Source organism: Chionomys nivalis, chromosome 6 (assembly GCF_950005125.1).
Source record: "Chionomys nivalis chromosome 6, mChiNiv1.1, whole genome shotgun sequence".
Taxonomy (NCBI): Eukaryota; Metazoa; Chordata; class Mammalia; order Rodentia; family Cricetidae; genus Chionomys; species Chionomys nivalis.
The window spans coordinates 5,620,934-5,637,651 of NC_080091.1; the positions used below are offsets into that span (position 1 = coordinate 5,620,934).

General features: G+C 62.1%; 1 protein-coding gene across 4 annotated transcripts; it reads left to right on the forward strand.

Moving 5' to 3' along the window:
* The first annotated feature begins 1,394 nt into the window (after positions 1-1,394).
* Positions 1,395-14,440, forward strand: LOC130875656 (zinc finger and BTB domain-containing protein 7A). 4 transcript variants are annotated; one of them, XM_057771693.1, is made up of 3 exons: positions 1,395-1,412; positions 9,134-10,377; positions 12,948-14,440. In XM_057771693.1, exons 2-3 carry the CDS (start codon positions 9,149-9,151, stop codon positions 13,408-13,410), a joined length of 1,692 nt encoding a protein of 563 aa, XP_057627676.1. In that variant the 5' UTR covers positions 1,395-1,412; positions 9,134-9,148; the 3' UTR covers positions 13,411-14,440. The 4 variants fall into 4 exon arrangements, with proteins under 4 accessions (XP_057627676.1, XP_057627674.1, XP_057627675.1 ...); XM_057771691.1 differs by lacking the exon at positions 1,395-1,412 and adding an exon at positions 2,217-2,622; XM_057771692.1 differs by lacking the exon at positions 1,395-1,412 and adding an exon at positions 2,217-2,584.
* Positions 14,441-16,718: the final 2,278 nt, after the last annotated feature.

Here is a 16,718-nt window from a genome sequence, read left to right on the forward strand (position 1 = left end):
ATTAAAATCCTCTGCTACCAACCAATCAAGTCATCCTATCGATTGCTGGGAGATCTTGAAAGTTGCCCAGGCCAGCCCTTTCTAGCCTTCTCCTCCAGTTCTCTCCTGACTCACCCCGCCCCCATCCTCCCACCCGGCCTGGACCCCTTTCGAACTTATTAGAAAACTGGGGGAGATGTGGTCCAAGGTGCTCTGTAGGTGATGCTGGTCTGTCCAGGCCCCTAGGGAGGGTCCAGCCTGAGGTGACCGCTGGAGCTGCACGAGTCTCTGGGGAAATCGAGGCAGGTGGGAGGAGCTTCAGCCGTGGGCGTGGAAAGTGCCCTCAGTGAATTCCGGGACACACGGGTAACCCCGCCCCCTGTGGCCCCGGCAGATCCAGGAGGGCGTGGCACCCCGGTGCTTGAGGAAGGGTTCCATGGCCAAGGTTCCGGGTCCCCACCCCACCCCCGTCGGGCTCACGTGGCTGCCCACCTTCTTGGCTGGTGTTACTGCCTGGCCCGGGGCTACCACTTCCCCTGTGGGGGACCTCCTGGGTTTCCCCTTAGAAGGCAATTTATTAATATAAAACGCGAATCCAGACTGCTTGGGTGTTGAAAGGCATTTTTATTTATATTTTTGAGGCAGAGTTTCACTATGTAGTCCCGGCTGTCCTGAAACTCATTCTGTAGACGAGGCTGGCCTAGAACTCACAGAGATCCATCTGCCTCTATCTGCCTCCTAGATCCAGGTGAACTGTACTTTTAAAGATGTGTTGGAGTCGGGGGAGGGGTCGATGCTTTGATGTAAAAAACAAAATAAACATATTAGGACAATCTGTAAAAAATATTGATAACAGTAATACCAATGAATAAAAAATATCCTAAAGGACACAAATATTTGGAGGCTGACATCCCATGCTGTCCATCAGAAGGCGTGCAGAAGGGGAAACTGAGGCCTGGAGTACGCTCTTACTCCGCCCCCTCCCGCGAGCCGCGGACCCACAGCCGGGTTGTCGGGTGGCGTGGTGGAGCCCAAACCCAGGAGGCCTGGTGAACCGGGATGTCGCTTGTCCCCTCCTCTCCCTTCCCCTCCCTCTCCGGACCTCTCCCACGACCGGAGAGGAAGTGGGAGAGAAAAAGACACGGGGGTGAAAAAGGAAAACAAGAAATAAAGCTGGGTTGGATCCGCGCTTCCCGACTCCCCACCTCCGTCCTGCTCCGGGATTGCGCGACGCTCCGGCGAGGGTCCGGGTCCACGCCCCACCTCAGCCGGGCCAGCCAGCCGGCTGCGGGGAAAATTACAAGGCCTGGAAAACAACCGTCCTTCCCCGCCCCTCGCCAACCCCTTCCCCGCGCTACGCCCCTGGCACAGCCGGGTGGAGGCGACTGTTTTATGTAATCGCGGGGCGGCAGGTTTGCTGGCTGGCTGCAACGGTGAGGGAGGGACCCCCCGAGGTGAGCTGCCACCTCGGGGCCCTGCAAGTCTAACCCTGGGGGGGTCCCTGGCACGGCCTTGGGTAAACTGAGGCCCAGATGGGGGTAGATGGAGACCCGACTCTCTGAAACAACCCAGCCATACTTGCAAACAGCTCCCCCTCCTCTAGGTTCGTCGCAGTTTGGGTAAACTGAGGCTTATGGTGGAGGCTGGGGGACCCGGAGCTCAGATGCAGGCTCCTGACGCTAGCAAATACCCTCCTTCTTCCTCTCCTGGGCCGCTTGGAATTCTTGGGTAAACTGAGGCTCAGGGTGAAGGTACAGAAAGCCAGAGCTCCGAGGCAACTTCGCCGTCTTTGCAACAACCCCATCCTTCTCCCTCCAGTCCCTTGCAACACTTGGGGAAACTGAGGCCCAGGGGAGGGCGATGAGGAATCGTGCCATCGCCCTGGTGGCCCAGGAGAGAGGTGTGGCGGTGGAGGACCGTCACTTCCTCGCCTTCCCCTCAGCTCCCGGGTCCGGCGCGCCCCCCACGCTCCAGCAGTGGGTCCTCCGGGTGCGCACCGCGCTCCCGCCCCCGCTGCCAACCCGCCCCACCCTGCCCCGGGCGTCGGGGGCACAGCTCGCGCCCCCTGCACCCCGCCCAGCGCGCACAGGCTGGGGCTGTTTATCTGCGGCCCCCACCCCTTACACCCGAGGGGCCCCTCTTGCCCGCCCCCAGCACCCCGGGGTGCTCCGGGCCGTAGATAAGCCAGCAGGCTGGCACGGCGCCGCGCACGGGGCGGAGAGGTCACGGGCTTGCCAGGGGAGGGGCCGACGGGTCGGGGCTGCGCCCCCCGCCCGCCCGGCACCCCCAAATCCCTAATCGCAGCCGGATCTGCTCTCGCGGCGCAGCCCCGCGGGACGTGGCAAGAGCCGACCTGCAGAGCCTGTTCTGGCCGCGGCGGCCGGGGGGGCGGGCTGGGCGTGGGGGTGCCGGCGCTGCGGCACCTTTAAGACGAGGGAGGACCCCTCTTGCCCTCGGACAAACCAGGAAGGGAGTCGCGAGCATCATACGGGGCTTTGCGTACTGTACGGCTACTGTAGGGGCAGTGACGCCGCCGCCCGCCCGAGCGAGGTCCGCGCCGCGGGCAGCCCCGATCGCGCGTCCTCCGGGCCCGGGTCCCCGCGAGGTAAGCCGCCCGGGCTGAAGGGGAGCCCTCTCGGAGAGGTGGGTTTTGTTTTTGTTTCTTTCTTTCTGTTTTTTTTTTTTTTTTTTTTTTTTTTTTTTTAATTTCCTTGCAGGGTGGGGACGCGGCCGGGGTGCAGTGCGCACCCGGAGCGCCCGAAGAGAGCGGAGACGGGCTGGATGAGGGATCTGGGGCGCCTCCGCAGCTCCGGGGTTCTAGAAACCAGGGGGTGCCCGGTTACAGCCGGAGGCTAGTGAGGGGGGGCTCCGCCCGGGTCCCTCCGGGGCGAAGGGCACGAGCCTGCGCTCGCTCCCCTCCTCCCGACTCGGTCTGCCCAGCCTTGGGGCTCCGGGCGCGCGGGGCGCGGGGGAGGGGAGCCGGGCCGCACCGCGGGCGGAGGTGGGGGCAGAGGGGCGCGTCGCGTGCTAAGTTTGCAGTAGGGCCCGGGGCGCGCGCCGTTCCCCTTTCCGAGTGGTCGTGGGCAGGCGGGGCGGGGGGGGGGGCTATCCGGGACTGCGCGCAGACGTTGGAGTTGGACGCAGGATGGAGCTCCATGGGGGAGGGGGGAGGGGGCTGAAAAAACAGGGAGGGGGGCTTTGCAGAAAGAAAAAAAAAAAAGAGCGAGAGGCGGGGGGAAGGGGTGGGGGTGTCCAGGGGGCGGGCGCGGCCTCTCTCGGTTCTCCTGGGCGCTGTAGTTCTTTCTCTTACCTTCAGGGCTTGGCGTCTCGTAAGGTGGTCAGGGAGTTTGGACTACAAGTCCCAGAATGCTCCGCGGTGCCACCGGTCAGGGAGGGGCGTTGCAGAGGAGGGGCGGTGAGCGGCGGAACAGAGGGCCAATGGAAGGGAGAAGCCGTCCGGCGCGGCGCAGTATGAGGGTGGACCCCGCGTCGAGGGGCGGGGTCTTGTGGGAGGGGCGGGGCTTCCGTGGCTCCCTCGCCGGGGGCCGGTGGCGGTCCCGGCTTCCGGCTGCCGCCCCTCCCCTCCTGTTGTGTAACCGTCCCTAGGCCCCCCCCTTCGTTTCGCTATTTTATTTTTTTTTTTCCCGTTTCCGTTTAGTTCCGGACGCTCCGGGACGAGGAGAAAGGTTCCTCCGCAAGACGAGACGTTCCCTCCCAGGGGGAGGGTGTGGTGTCGGGGCCTCGGGGCTTCAGGCGAGGCCGGGGATGCGCGGCCTGGCGCGGGCCGGGCCGGGCGCGGGGGAGGTGACGGGCGGACCCAGATCCGGGGTAATTTGCATCGCCCTCCCCCCAGCCCGGGTGGGGATTGGCCGGGCGGCGGCGGAGGGTGGCGCGGGGCCGGGCTCAGCGTCGCCCGCCGGGGCTCGGAGCCGCCAGCCCGCCGCAGCCATCGTCACGGTCGCCGGGGCCCTCGCGCCGCCCGGGAAGGAGGTAGGAGCCGCGCGGCCTCGGGGCCGCCGTCCCGTCCCTTCCTTCTCCCCTTCCTCCTCCTCCCCGTCGCCATCGCCACCACGTGCGCCCCCGCCGCCGTCCCCACCTGGGCCTGGCACCCAAGGGTGCTTCTTTAGTGGCGGAAGTGAGAGGGAGAGACAGATGGCTTCCCTGGTTCCCTCCTCTCCTTTCCCTCTCTTTCCAAGCAGACCTACTTAGCTCAGCACCCGCGAATCACTAAGCCCAGCACCCATGGGTGACAGACTTGGCGGAAACCCTGTGTCTCCCCCCCCCTCCTTGCCACAGCTGCTTCCCCCGGCGAGGGTGTCTCCGGCCTCCGATGTCAGCAAGCCAACCCCCCCACCTTCCCCCAAGCCCGGGCCCAGGGCGTCACCCTGAGTGGCCGCTCCCACGCTGAGGAGGGGGGAGCCCCCCCAGGCACCAAGCTGATTACTTGCAATTGGCAGGACTGTGGTGGGAGAGGTCCCCAGGCCTTCCCTCCCTCCCTCGGCTCAGGCTAGGCCATGGGTTGCAAGGGGGTTCTCTCAGCCTGGGGACGTCTGCTCACCCCAGGGTCACCTCCCCACCCCACACCTTTCCCGGAGGGACTCCAGTGGCTCCCCCAGCTAGGCCCTGGCACCTCTCCGGGGCTGGGCTCGGGGCTCTGTTTACCGGCAGGCATCGCTGTGGAGACGGCCTGGGGGAAGGAGGGAGGGGGCAGCCTGGGCTGGAAGACAGGCAGGAAACAGGATCCAACCGGGACACTGAAATTTTAATTTGCCGGTCACTTTGGGGGTGGGGGTATTTATTATTTAGTTGAAATTGGCCGTGGCCGAGGCCAGGCAGCTCCCGGTTCAGGAAGGGGAGCTATACACCCAGGGTCTCATGCGTTTGGGGACACTGAGGCCAGAGAGGCAGAGTCCTGTGTGGCCTGGTGTGGGGACGGTTTCTGGGCAGGAGTGCCTCGTCCTTGGTGGCTTTTGGGTGCATTCTGTTCTTTTCCTTGAGGCTGTGTGACCTGTAACTCAGTCCTTGTCACATAGAAGGAAACCCAGGCTTGGAGTGAGGAGGGCTCTGGTAAGCCGGGGTCTTCGAGGCCAGAGGGACAGAGGGATTGGGAGGCACAGGGGGATAGACTCAAGGTCATGTCCCTGGTGGTGGTCTCCCCCTGAGTGTAGGGGTCTTCCCAAAAGTCCCCTAGTGTTCCAGGGGACTCTCTTCCAAGAGATTGGGGTGCTGGTGTCTGGGACTGGATGCCGTAACTAACACCTGTCATGCCTAGGGATCCTGCCCACAATGACATTGAGCCCAGAGAGGGACAGTGAGATTCCAAGGTCACACAGCTGGAACCCTAGTCTGTCCCCTGGTCCCATGCATCTGCCACCCTGGGGACTGGGCACATGGTGGGCAGTGTACATCTGGGTTCCAGGTTTACAGTGCCACAGTTGCACCCCTGGTCCCCAGGGCCTGACGTGGGGAGGGCCCACAACTCTTGTCTCAGATTCTTAACCCGTTGGGTGTCTGTGTGTCCTCTCGGGTTGGGTTTCCCCGGGGTCTGCTCGGGGCACCCCAGGGTCTTTGCCAGTTGAGCCACCCTGGCCTTCCCCCATCACAGGCCCTGCAGCGAGCCAGGAGAGCAAGCTGAGGCAGGGTCTGCAGCCCACCAAAAGGGGCCAAATTCCCTCTCTGCCTCAGTTTCCCTGACTGTGTCCTCTTCCCTACTTCCCGTCGCCAACCTGAACAGGTTTGGAGGGACTGGTGGGTGGGAGCAGCTCTGCCGTCCTGAACTGGCAGAGGGACCCCAGTCCTGCCAGCCCCCCAGGGTGATGTTGCCCCATAGCTCGTGTAGGGTAGCGCCCCTGTGCCCTGAGCTCCCTGGGGGCTGTATCGGGGGAGGGGAGAGGCGCCCTGGGAAGAACGAGTTAGGCAAGACCAGCCAGGTTCAAATTCCAGCTGGCTCTGTGGCCCTGGGCCCTGGCCTCCCCTCTCTGATCTAGTCCCCCGTGTGTTGAGGGAGGGGCCCTGGTTCCAGGCCCTTCCAGCAGTGTCCCTGTCCTCAGGTGGGATGAGGGTGGTCAGCCCTCCTCCAGCACCTTCTCAGGGTCCGGCCTCCTTTTGTGTCCACCCTGTGGGATCTGGAGTGTGGCCTGAGGCCCGGCCCCTCCATCTGTCCCCTCAGCAGGCTGGGGTTGGGCCACTGAGTGGCCCTCCCCACCCACACCTTTCTGGTTTGACGGGAAATAGGCCGGGCCCACCTTGAGCCAGTACGAGTCTGGGGAGGGAGGTGGCGGATTCTGCAGGCCCCTGGGCCAGCCAGGGACCTTCTGGGGAGCATTTGCAGGTGGCTACAGGTGGCAGGAGAGTCTTGCCAGGCCCCCCAGACTTGCTTTCGGAGGGCATCCTGGATAACAGGTGCAGCTAAGCTCAGTTCTGCCCGTTCAGGGTCCTTTCAGTCTGACTTGGTTGCCCCCAGCAGCGGGAGCCTCACTCCTCCATGAGGGGGAAGGAACTAGGCCTCACTTCTGGCTTTCCTGGATGAGTGGCACTCGGAGCGTGGGAACAGGGTGGGCCTGGGCCCCACCCTGTAGCTGGGCTCCCCACAGGCCTGCTTGTCCCCACCCCCACACTCACACACTTCCCACTGGGCCGGCTGCCTTCCTGCCTCTGGCCCTTTAAGGCCCCCGGGCAGGAAGCCCCTCCCCATTACGGCAATAAATGCACAGTCAATGGCGCGGCCTGAGTGAATCCTGCCTGGCCTTCTGCTGCTTAGTCTTGTTCAGGAGGCCACCCCTGCGCCCCCAATGAATTCCTGTCCAATTAGACCAGGCCAGGCGGGCATTGGCATCAGGTCAGGGCCCTGTAACCCCTAGGGACCAACCCTTGCAACACAGGCTGGGGAGGGGGCAGGGGCCTGGCGGGCTGCACCTGCTGCCAGGCTTGCTGTGTGACCTTGGGGTGGCTGCCCACCCTTTCTGGGCCTAATGAAGGCCAGGGTGAAAAGCCCCAGAGCCCCAAGGGGTTGATGGGCGCACCTGAGCAGGGGTGCGGTGTGCGACCTCAGGCCAGAGTCCCTAAGGAAACTGAGGCCCAGAGGGGCGTGGCCTCCTGCAGGAGCTCACGCAGGAACCTGGCAACCTCATCTGCTGCCTGGGCCCTGCACCAGGAATGTGAAGTAAGGTGGTGGGTGGCAAGTTTTCCGCCTGGCCCCTTCCAGAAGCCCCCTCTTTTTCCCTGAGGACCTGGAGGCCAGTCCTAGCCTTCACCTGTGTGACCTTGGAAAGACCCCAGATCTAGGCTTCCACCCCTCCCCACTTCCAGACCCTTGCCTGAGTACCCTTCCTCAGCCCCTGGGGCCCTCGCAGGTACTTGTGTGGCCTTGGCTGGAAAGGGCAGCAGCGGGTAATCCTAGGTTAGAGGAGAGGTGGGACCAGCAGCTGTCCCCTGATACTGGGTGTGTCAGCCTTCCAGGTGGGTGGAACAGGGTGTGGGCCTGGGTCTTTGGTTCATCTGACCTTTTGCTTGACCCTACTGTACGTTTGGCCTCAGGAGAGGGTGCCCCACCTCTCTAACCCAGAAGGGGCCTGCCAGGGCCTGCCCCTTGCCCGGCCGCCGACTCAGCACCGAAGAGCCTCAGAAATCCCACGGAGGCAGGCACAGGCAGGAACTCTTGTGTGGGGACCCCAGTCATCGTTGGGAAGGTCTCCCTGAGGAGGGACATAGGCCTGGAGCTGGGCAGCCTCAGTTCCTTCATGGTTGACCGGTGTGCTTCACAGGAGCCCAGCCGAGGTTCTTGACACCCTGTGTGCCTCAGGAGCTGTGGCTGTTCTCGGGGCCTGCTCCTCACCTGAGGCCTCCAGAGGCCCAGGGCGTGGCGAGGCAGGTGTCTGCTGGGGCCCTGGGCACCCTGTCACCTTTGTGGGGGGTGGATGTGATACGGGGCTGGCTTCTGTGGCCGCGTGTCTCCAGGCCTGGCCCAGCCACGACCCAGAGGCTGGAGCCTGGGCGCCTTCGCACTTAAAATAGGGCTCGGCAGCCCCTGGCCCTGGAGCCCAGCGCCTGGTGGGAAGCCAGGGTGGCCGTGCCCAGGGCAGCAGCTAGGCTGACTCATTTGGACTTTTTCAGGCCCTGGGGGCCCTTACAGGGACACTTTTGAGCCGTCTCTCAAGGGACCTGGGTCACCCTGGCTGGGGGACATCTTTGGGGTCACGTGCCCCCTCCCTCTCCGTGGCTGGCTGTGACTGGAGGGGACAGGCTTGTCTTGTCTGCCCACATTCTCCCCAAGGCCCAGGGCCAGACAGCAGGTGGTGGGAGGGGGTGGAAACCACCAATGGGGGCTCCTCGAAGCTTCCCAGGGCTGTGCCTTGGGCACCCCTCTGGCCCCCTAGTCCCTACAATCACATCTGAGTCGTCCCTCCCCTGTCCACGGTGTGTGTGTGGGGTTCTGCTCAAGCTGGTGGGGCGGGAAGAGAGGGTGGGCGGTGGCCGAGGGGCACAAAGGAGTCTGTGTCACCAGGCACTCCTGTGAGGGGAGACCCACTATGGACCGTGCCTCCCTCTTGAACCTCTGGGTGAGCGCCAGGCCAGGCATGGGACAGGAGGGGCCCAGAGGCCTCAGGAAGCTGAAGAGGGTGCAGCTTGGGCCCTGTCCCTTCTAAGGACGGCCTGCAGTGGCCCTTGGCCCTACAATGGCAGGCAGGAGGAGCTGCAGGAATGTGGGCCTTGTTGGGTGGCGAAGGGCAGCCTGGCTCCCTGGAGAGGGCGGAGGGGTGGGGACAGAGCCAGAGGGTTGCACAAGGCCGTGGGCAGATGAGTCACAGCAGGGGGGGGCAGAGACGAGGAGGGGTGGGGACGGGTGGGACAGCCTGATACCCCTCTGCCAGGGTCCTCCAGGAGTGGCTGCCCATTTGTCAGATGGGGAGACTGAGGCCTGGCACGTGCTGAGTGCCATCCTGGGGAACAACCAAGACAGGAGGCCCTATCCTGTGTGGAGGCTTGGCCTGGTTGACAGTTTGGTTTCCCCAGTTACTCACTGGCCTGACGGGTAAGCCTCCCTCTACAGGACCCAGGTCTGGTCTGCAGGCACAGGGAGTCCAGCCATTCTCTGGTGATGCCTTCCTCTACCTGGGGGTCCCCTCGGCTGATAACCGCCTCTCCCTCTCTGCAGGTGTCGGCGGGGAAGATGGCTGGCGGCGTGGACGGCCCCATCGGGATCCCGTTCCCGGACCACAGCAGCGACATCCTGAGCGGCCTGAATGAGCAGCGGACACAGGGGTTGCTGTGTGACGTCGTGATCCTGGTGGAGGGCCGCGAGTTCCCTACACACCGCTCGGTGCTGGCCGCCTGCAGCCAGTACTTCAAGAAGTTGTTCACGTCAGGCGCCGTCGTGGACCAGCAGAACGTGTACGAGATCGACTTCGTGAGCGCCGAGGCGCTGACGGCGCTCATGGACTTCGCCTACACCGCCACGCTCACGGTCAGCACGGCCAATGTGGGCGACATCCTGAGCGCCGCCCGGTTGCTGGAGATCCCGGCCGTGAGCCACGTGTGCGCAGACCTGCTGGAGCGCCAGATCCTGGCGGCCGACGATGTGGGAGACGCAGGCCAGCCCGACGGGGCGGGCCCCACGGACCAGCGCAACCTGCTGCGCGCCAAGGAGTACCTGGAGTTCTTCCGCAGCAACCCCATGAACAGCCTGCCCCCCGCCGCCTTCCCGTGGCCCGGCTTCGGCGCCCCTGAAGACGACCTCGATGCCACTAAGGACGCCGTGGCTGCCGCTGTTGCCGCCGTGGCTGCGGGCGACTGCAATGGCTTGGACTTCTACGGCCCGGGGCCCCCCGCCGAGCGGCCCCCCGCGGGCGACGGGGACGAGGGCGACAGCACCCCAGGGCTGTGGTCTGAGCGGGGCGAGGACGCCCCGGCCGGGGGACTCTTCCCGCCACCCACCGCCCCGCCGGCCGCCACACAGAACGGCCACTATGGCCGCGCCGGAGAGGAGGAGGCAGCTTCGTTGTCCGAGGCGGCCCCCGAGCCTGGCGACTCCCCAGGCTTCCTGTCGGGCGCAGCCGAGGGCGAGGATGGCGACGCGGCTGATGTGGACGGGCTGGCGGCCAGCACGCTGCTGCAGCAGATGATGTCGTCGGTGGGCCGAGGGGACAGTGATGAGGAGTCCCGCACAGACGACAAGGGTGTCATGGACTACTACCTGAAGTACTTCAGCGGCGCTCACGATGGCGACGTGTACCCGGCCTGGTCACAGAAGGGCGAGAAGAAGATCCGGGCCAAGGCCTTCCAGAAGTGCCCCATCTGCGAGAAGGTGATCCAGGGTGCAGGCAAGCTGCCCCGCCACATCCGCACGCACACGGGCGAGAAGCCCTACGAATGCAACATCTGCAAAGTTCGCTTCACCAGGTGAGCACGCGGGGTAGGACGTCGTGGGAGGGGGGCTCGACTCCCAGGGCCTCCCTGCATCGCCCACGTCTGTTTGTTCACTGGGATCCATCAGCCTCCACGATGTTTTCTCTGATTTTTTGTTTGTTTTTGTTTTTATTTTTCAAGACAGGGTTTCTCTGTGGCTTTGGAGCCTGTCCTGGAACTAGCTCTGTAGACCAGGCTGGTCTAGAACTCAAGAGATCCGCCTGCCTCTGCCTCCCACGTGCTGGGATTAAAGGTGTGGGCCACCACCGCCCGGCCTGTTTTGGTTTCCTCTTTTTGAAACCCGGGCTCCCCATGCAGATTAGGCAGGCCAGGAACTGGCAGAGACCCTCTTTGCTCTGCCGCAGCAGCGCTGGGCAGAAAGTGCGCCACCGCACTGGGCTCCCCAGCCGGCCTTTGTTAGGTGCCTTCCAGGTGCAGGAATGCTGTTGTGCCTAGATGGGCCAGAGTCCCACCAGGCCACCAGCCAGTTGAGCAGGGGAGGCTCTCAAGCCGAGGCCAGCTGTGCAAAGGCCCTGGGGCCTGCTGTTAGCTGGAGTCTCTGGGTCTGAGCCTTAAGGTGTGGAAAGAACTGGGAAGGAGTTACGGAGAGTTCAAGGGTAGGCCGGGGGCTATTTGTGATTGCATTTGATCAGTCCTGAGGTAGTTCCTGAGCTGTGTGGACCCAGGGCAGACTAGACCTGTGTGTGGCAGGCAGGGGTGCAGCCAGGCCCAGTGACTCAGCTGTTACCCCCTGCCCTGGGGTTCCCCCAGCCACGCCTACGAGGCCTGAAGAAAGAAACCATTGTCCTAACTTCCTGGCCCCACCCGACCCCCTCCCCAGAACCTGGCCCCCTCCTCAGAGGGCAGGGGAGGAGGGTGCGGCAGGGTTCTGGTGCCCAGGAGTGCCAGGTGGGGACAAAGAGCACCAGGGAGGGGGAGGCGGTTGCTTTAGTGGGTGAGACTAGCAGTGGGGAATCTCCGCCCCCGGGGAGTGGCCTGGGGGACCGTGGGCCCCTCCTTTGGACTAGGCTCTGCAGGGACCAGCATGGTGGAGCTCCTGGCCGGCCAGCTGCCACCCAGCGCTCTCCAGCGCTCTCCCTTCTCACCAGGTGTGCACCTGGCTCCATCCAGGCTTGGGGCTGGCTCTCCCCACAGAGAAACTGAGGCCCAGGGAGGGGTGCCTAGTGAAGCCTTTTCGCCCATGGCCTGCATGCTCACCCCTTCTCTGGGGCCTTCCCCGCCCCCACCCCCAACCGCCCCCTCCAGGCCTGGAGCCCAGGGGCCCCTGTGACTCACAGTGAGCATTGAGTAAGCCAGGCCTGTGGCAGCCGGGGCTATAATTACCCAGGCCGGGGCTTGGGGTGATGAAACCGGGGCTGCCTCCCACCCCCTCCCTGCTTCTGTGTGGCCCCTGTCCTGCTGTGCAACCCCAGGCCATGCAGCTTCCCCTCTGAGCCTTCTAGGGAACTCTCCCTTACACATCTAGAAAATCGTTCACCACTGGCGTGGGGGGTGGGGGGCTGTGCAGGGGGACAGCCGAAGAAACCCCCAATAGTTGATGCAGATCTTGGGAGGAAAGTACAGAGGGTGGGGTGGGGTTCACCTCATGCATGTTCTCTTGGTACAGCTGAGGCAGAGGCAAGGGTCTGGTGCAGAGGACCAGTGGCCTTGTCCTTCCAGCAGTAGGGAGCCATGGAGGGTGCAGGGGTGGCAGCCTGGGCTGTGCCAGAGATGGAGCCCAAGCAGGAGCCTGGTGCCCAGGGTTTGGCAAAGGCAGAGGGGCCATAGGGCTCCTCGTGATCAGAGACGCGGTCCAGCTGTCCGGGTTGCTGGGAGATTACGCGGGGAGTCCATGCCTCAGAACAGGACAGACAGAACTAAGAAATGTCACACGAGTCAGCAAGTGAGGGCTGGGAGAAAGTCACCGCCCAGTGAGTGCACCCCCGGGCTCTGTGGGCTGTGGTCCTGCCAGTAGTCACAGTACCGGGCTGTCTCAGGTACAGGGGCACAGAAGGGAAGCCAGCCAAGATGCATGTGAGGCCTTGGGGTGTGGGGAGCTGTGGTGCAGGGTCACTGTGAGGGTCTAGGAGGCCCCATAGGCTGGCCTGGGGGTGCTGCTATCCTTCCATGCATGTTTTTGAGATTAGTACTTTTCTTTGAGACAGGGTCTCTCAAGGTGTAGACCAGGCTGTAGAACTGACTGTAGCCCAGGATAGCTCCAACTCACACAGAGCCACCTGCTGCTGCCCCCTAGTGCTGGGATTAAAGGCGAGTGCCACCACCGCCCGGCCGGCATAAAAGTCTTTCTGGGCCAGAGCACCCATAGCCCTGGGTCCCTTCTCCCAGTGGCATTTTCAGGCCCTGACATCCAGCAGGTGCCGAGTAAATCAGTACTGTTGTGCGAAGGGGCACACCTGCGCTCGCCCGCTTCAGGAAAGGGAAGGTGACTTGATTGAGCTTAGCATTTTCCTGGGGTTACACAGCAGTGTCCCCTAGTACGGGCTTTGGGTGGGGCTGGGGTCTTCGGGTGCCTGCTGACCGTGCCCCCACCCGCTCGCCCGCAGGCAGGACAAGCTGAAGGTGCACATGCGGAAGCACACAGGCGAGAAGCCGTACCTGTGCCAGCAGTGCGGCGCGGCTTTCGCGCACAACTACGACCTGAAGAACCACATGCGGGTGCACACGGGGCTGCGGCCTTACCAGTGCGATAGCTGCTGCAAGACCTTCGTGCGCTCCGACCACCTGCACAGACACCTCAAGAAAGACGGCTGCAACGGGGTGCCCTCGCGCCGCGGCCGCAAGCCCCGCGTGCGGGGTGTGCCCCCCGATGTCCCCACTGGGGCCGCCGCGCCCCCCGGGCTCCCCGACACCCCGCGCAATGGCCAGGAGAAGCACTTTAAGGACGAGGATGAGGACGAGGACGAGGCCAGCCCCGACGGCTCAGGCCGCGTGAATGTAGCAGGCAGCGTCGGCGATGGTGCAGGTGGCCCTGCTGTGGCCGCTGCAGAGGGTAACTTTGCAACCTGACTCGTATTCAAAACAAACCAAAACCAAAACAAACTAAGAGAGAAGAGAGAAAAACCACACCCACCCTAGCACCACAGCTGTCTGTCCAGACGCCTCCATCCATCCACGCGCGGACCTGTGTGCGTGTATATATCCATGGCCGTTGTGGGCACGCCTGCCTTTCACAGATTCTTAGGACGTGGCCGCACCCGCTCCTGTGCCCCTCGCCCCTGTCCGCGTGGGGTCCCACCCCGGGGGCCTCCCTGCCTGCTCCTGGCTAAGGTGAGGGTGATGGGGACCCCCAGGACAGGCGCCCGGCTCCTTGCTGGTTGGTTTTAGGGGTCTCAGACAGACCTTAAATGCTTTCTGTCCACTGTGAGTGGACGTTAAAATGGTCCCCGGCTCCCCACCCTCCTTCCTCAGGGCACTTACTAAAGAGGGGGGTGTCCCCTCGGCCTCCCTGCTCCCGTCCCGCCTGTGGCCTCGCACCTCTGCACACCCCTACCCTGGCCACCACTGACATACAAGTCTATTTATTCCCAAGCCTGGGTGGCCGGAGCTGGGATTTGGGGGGCCGCCGGGGTCCCGCCACCTTCTTTCACGGCACTTACACCTGGCGGGGTCCTCAGGGCCACTGCTCAGGGCGACCCCCCCACCCTCCTGTCTCCGCTAGCCTGACCCCGCCCCATGTTCAGAGATTGAAAATTTGTCTTCACCCTGCGCCCCACTTTTTAAAGCACTTTTTAGATCTATTTCCCCTTTTCCTCCTTAAAGACAGTTTATATAGAGATATATATAGAGAGATATATATAAAATATTCTTTTCCTCGGAGGGGCCGGCAGCAGGCAGCAGTTTTGGGGGGACGTAGCCAAGATCAGAGGGAACCCCAGGGACTCAGGCAGGGACAGGGGAGGGGGCAAGAGAGGCCACAGCTTAATGTCACAAAACAGCAATAAAACCCCAAGATTTTACTAAATACGAAGGGAAAACAAAAACTTAAAAAAAAAAATCAGCTAAAGCGGCGACAGCCACGTGGGGATCTTGGCACTTTGTAACTGAACGGGTACTTTTCATTCTTAACTTAAGAAAATGTTTACAAGTTGCGCCCAGCTTCTATGAAAAATTGGAGAGAGAGAGAGAGAGAGAGAGAGCGAGCGAGCGAGCGAGCAAGCAGTGGAAAGTAACTAAGTCAATTTATTTTTGTATAAAATAAAGAAACCCAACCCATTGCTCCGGCAGAATCCACGTGTGTTCCCGAGGCTCAGGGCGGGGAGGCCAGGACGCCGCGGGAAGGGACCCAGGGTCCCTGAGTCTGCCAGGCCCCTTTCCCCAGCCCAGTTGATCTTCTCTTGTCTCTGTTGGAGACCACAGGCCTGGGAGCCAGGGCCGCTGTCCCCTCCGGCTCGCCAATTTGCTTCCCAGCTCAGGGATGTCCCGAGAGAGAGGGAGAGAGGGCTGGTCCCTGGCCAGCCAGACCCCACGACTCCTGCCCGGTCCCCCTTCCCGTGTGGTAGTACCTCCTAGGCACCCCCTTTTTACTCAAAGGCACTGACTGTAACCCAGGGGCCGGCACCTGACCCCCCACGCCCCCAAACTCCGGCTCCCCCCCAAAGGCCCGGTGTGACCGAGCCACAGGCCACGGACAGGGGCCGGGGTTGGGGACGATGCTGCCGGGTGCCGGCATGGGTGGAGGTGCCCCGTGTGTCTGTTGACAAATGTCTTGTTCTTTGGCTCTAAAGGGAAGCTCGATAAGAAGGCCGTTTCCAGTCTCTAACAGAGAGGTTTTCCTTTTCATCCCCTCCCATCCCGCGAGCCTCCTCCCCAAATGTCTCAGGATCCCCCCTTGGGGCCAGCAGAAGGGGCAGGCCCAGGGGCGGGGTGGTGCTGGCCTCCCTTGCACCCCACTCCCATGGACAGCTGTCCCGGGAACCGGGCTGTGGCCAAGCAGGGCCCAGCAGCCCCCACTACTCCACCCTTGCAATAAAACCAACCTTAATCACATGTCATCCTGGCCAGTGGCCACCAGACTTGGGGCGGGTGGAGCCCTTGGGGACTGTGGTGGGGGGTGCCCCATAGCCCGCCAGCGACAACGCAAACCCCCTTGGGAATTGCACTAAACCCTTGCCCCCAGCTCTGCGCTCAGCTTCTGCCCACCCACACCCACCTTGCCTTAACCACCAGCCCGTCCTGGGGGGCCGCAGCCACCGCATGGGCCCATCGCTGGGACAACCCAAGACCCGCCCCCTGCTCCCCATATTGCAATCACACACTGTATATAGAATGTGGATCGATTTTTACAAATTTTTATTTAAATTAAGGCCGTGATAAAAGTTGCCAAAGAGAATTGTGGAATTCACTAGAGGTTTGAGCGGAGGGTGCTGTAGAGAGAGAGGTTTTTGTTTGATTGTTTGGGGGTTTATTTTTGTGTGTGTGCTTTTTTTTTTTTTTTCTTTTTAAATGCCTGGTACCAACGACAAAAAAAAATCGGAAAAAAGATAACAAACTTGTTACTTCCATTATGGTGAATTTTCGTGTGTTTGAGTGAGAGAGAGAGAGGGCCCAGCCAGGGGGGTTCCGGGGACCCCAGGACTGGGGAGGGGACTGGCCTGCAGCTGTCCCCAGCCTGTGACCTGAGCATAGGCCACGCCTGCTGAGTAGTTGCTGCTCTTTGCCTTCCTACCCCACTGGCCTTTCGAGATTAAGAAAAAAAATAAAATAAAAAGGCAAAAAAATAATAAAAATGAAAAAAATCTATATATATCTATATATATATATAGAAACCAATGAATGTAAATGACAGACCTGGCCTGGCCATGGCCCCGCCAAGCTGGGCTCGAGTGGGCGGAACCAAAGCGGGTGCCCTGGGGTGGTCACTCAGGAGGACCCCTCCCTCCAGCGGCCACCACCCTGTCACCCTGTCTGAGCACAGCTGACCTTCCTCGGGTGCTCCCGTGGGTCCTCTAGGTGGGCGGCCGGGGGACGCTCCTGCTGAGGCATCAGGCCGGCTGTCAGGGACTCCTGGGTGTCCACAGTGCGAATCGGGATTGTAAAGGGGGACACAGGCTGAAAGGAAAAATAGAAAAAAACAAAAAAAGACAAAAACCGACAAAAAATAAAAAAGAGCAAAATCCTATTTTTTGAGAAAGAAAGATATTTATATTTGCAATTTTATTTTAAAAAGTTATTTAAGCTGAGGAAACAGCCTTCCCGGAGTTCGGGTTGGCTGGCACCGGACGGGTCAGGGGTCTTGGGGAGCTCCTCACCCCAGGAATGATTATCTCAGTTCAGAACTAGCTCGCACTAAATATTGACTTATCTTGGTGGGGGGC

Bases quoted from the DNA above. Each gene is read 5' to 3' on its own strand.
- LOC130875656 (XM_057771690.1), top strand. From the start codon at position 3,745: ATGCGCGGCCTGGCGCGGGCCGGGCCGGGCGCGGGGGAGGTGACGGGC. The intron at 3,970-9,133 runs GTAGGAGCCGCG...CCCTCTCTGCAG, and splicing joins TCGCGCCGCCCGGGAAGGAG to GTGTCGGCGGGGAAGATGGC. The intron at 10,378-12,947 runs GTGAGCACGCGG...GCTCGCCCGCAG, and splicing joins TGCAAAGTTCGCTTCACCAG to GCAGGACAAGCTGAAGGTGC.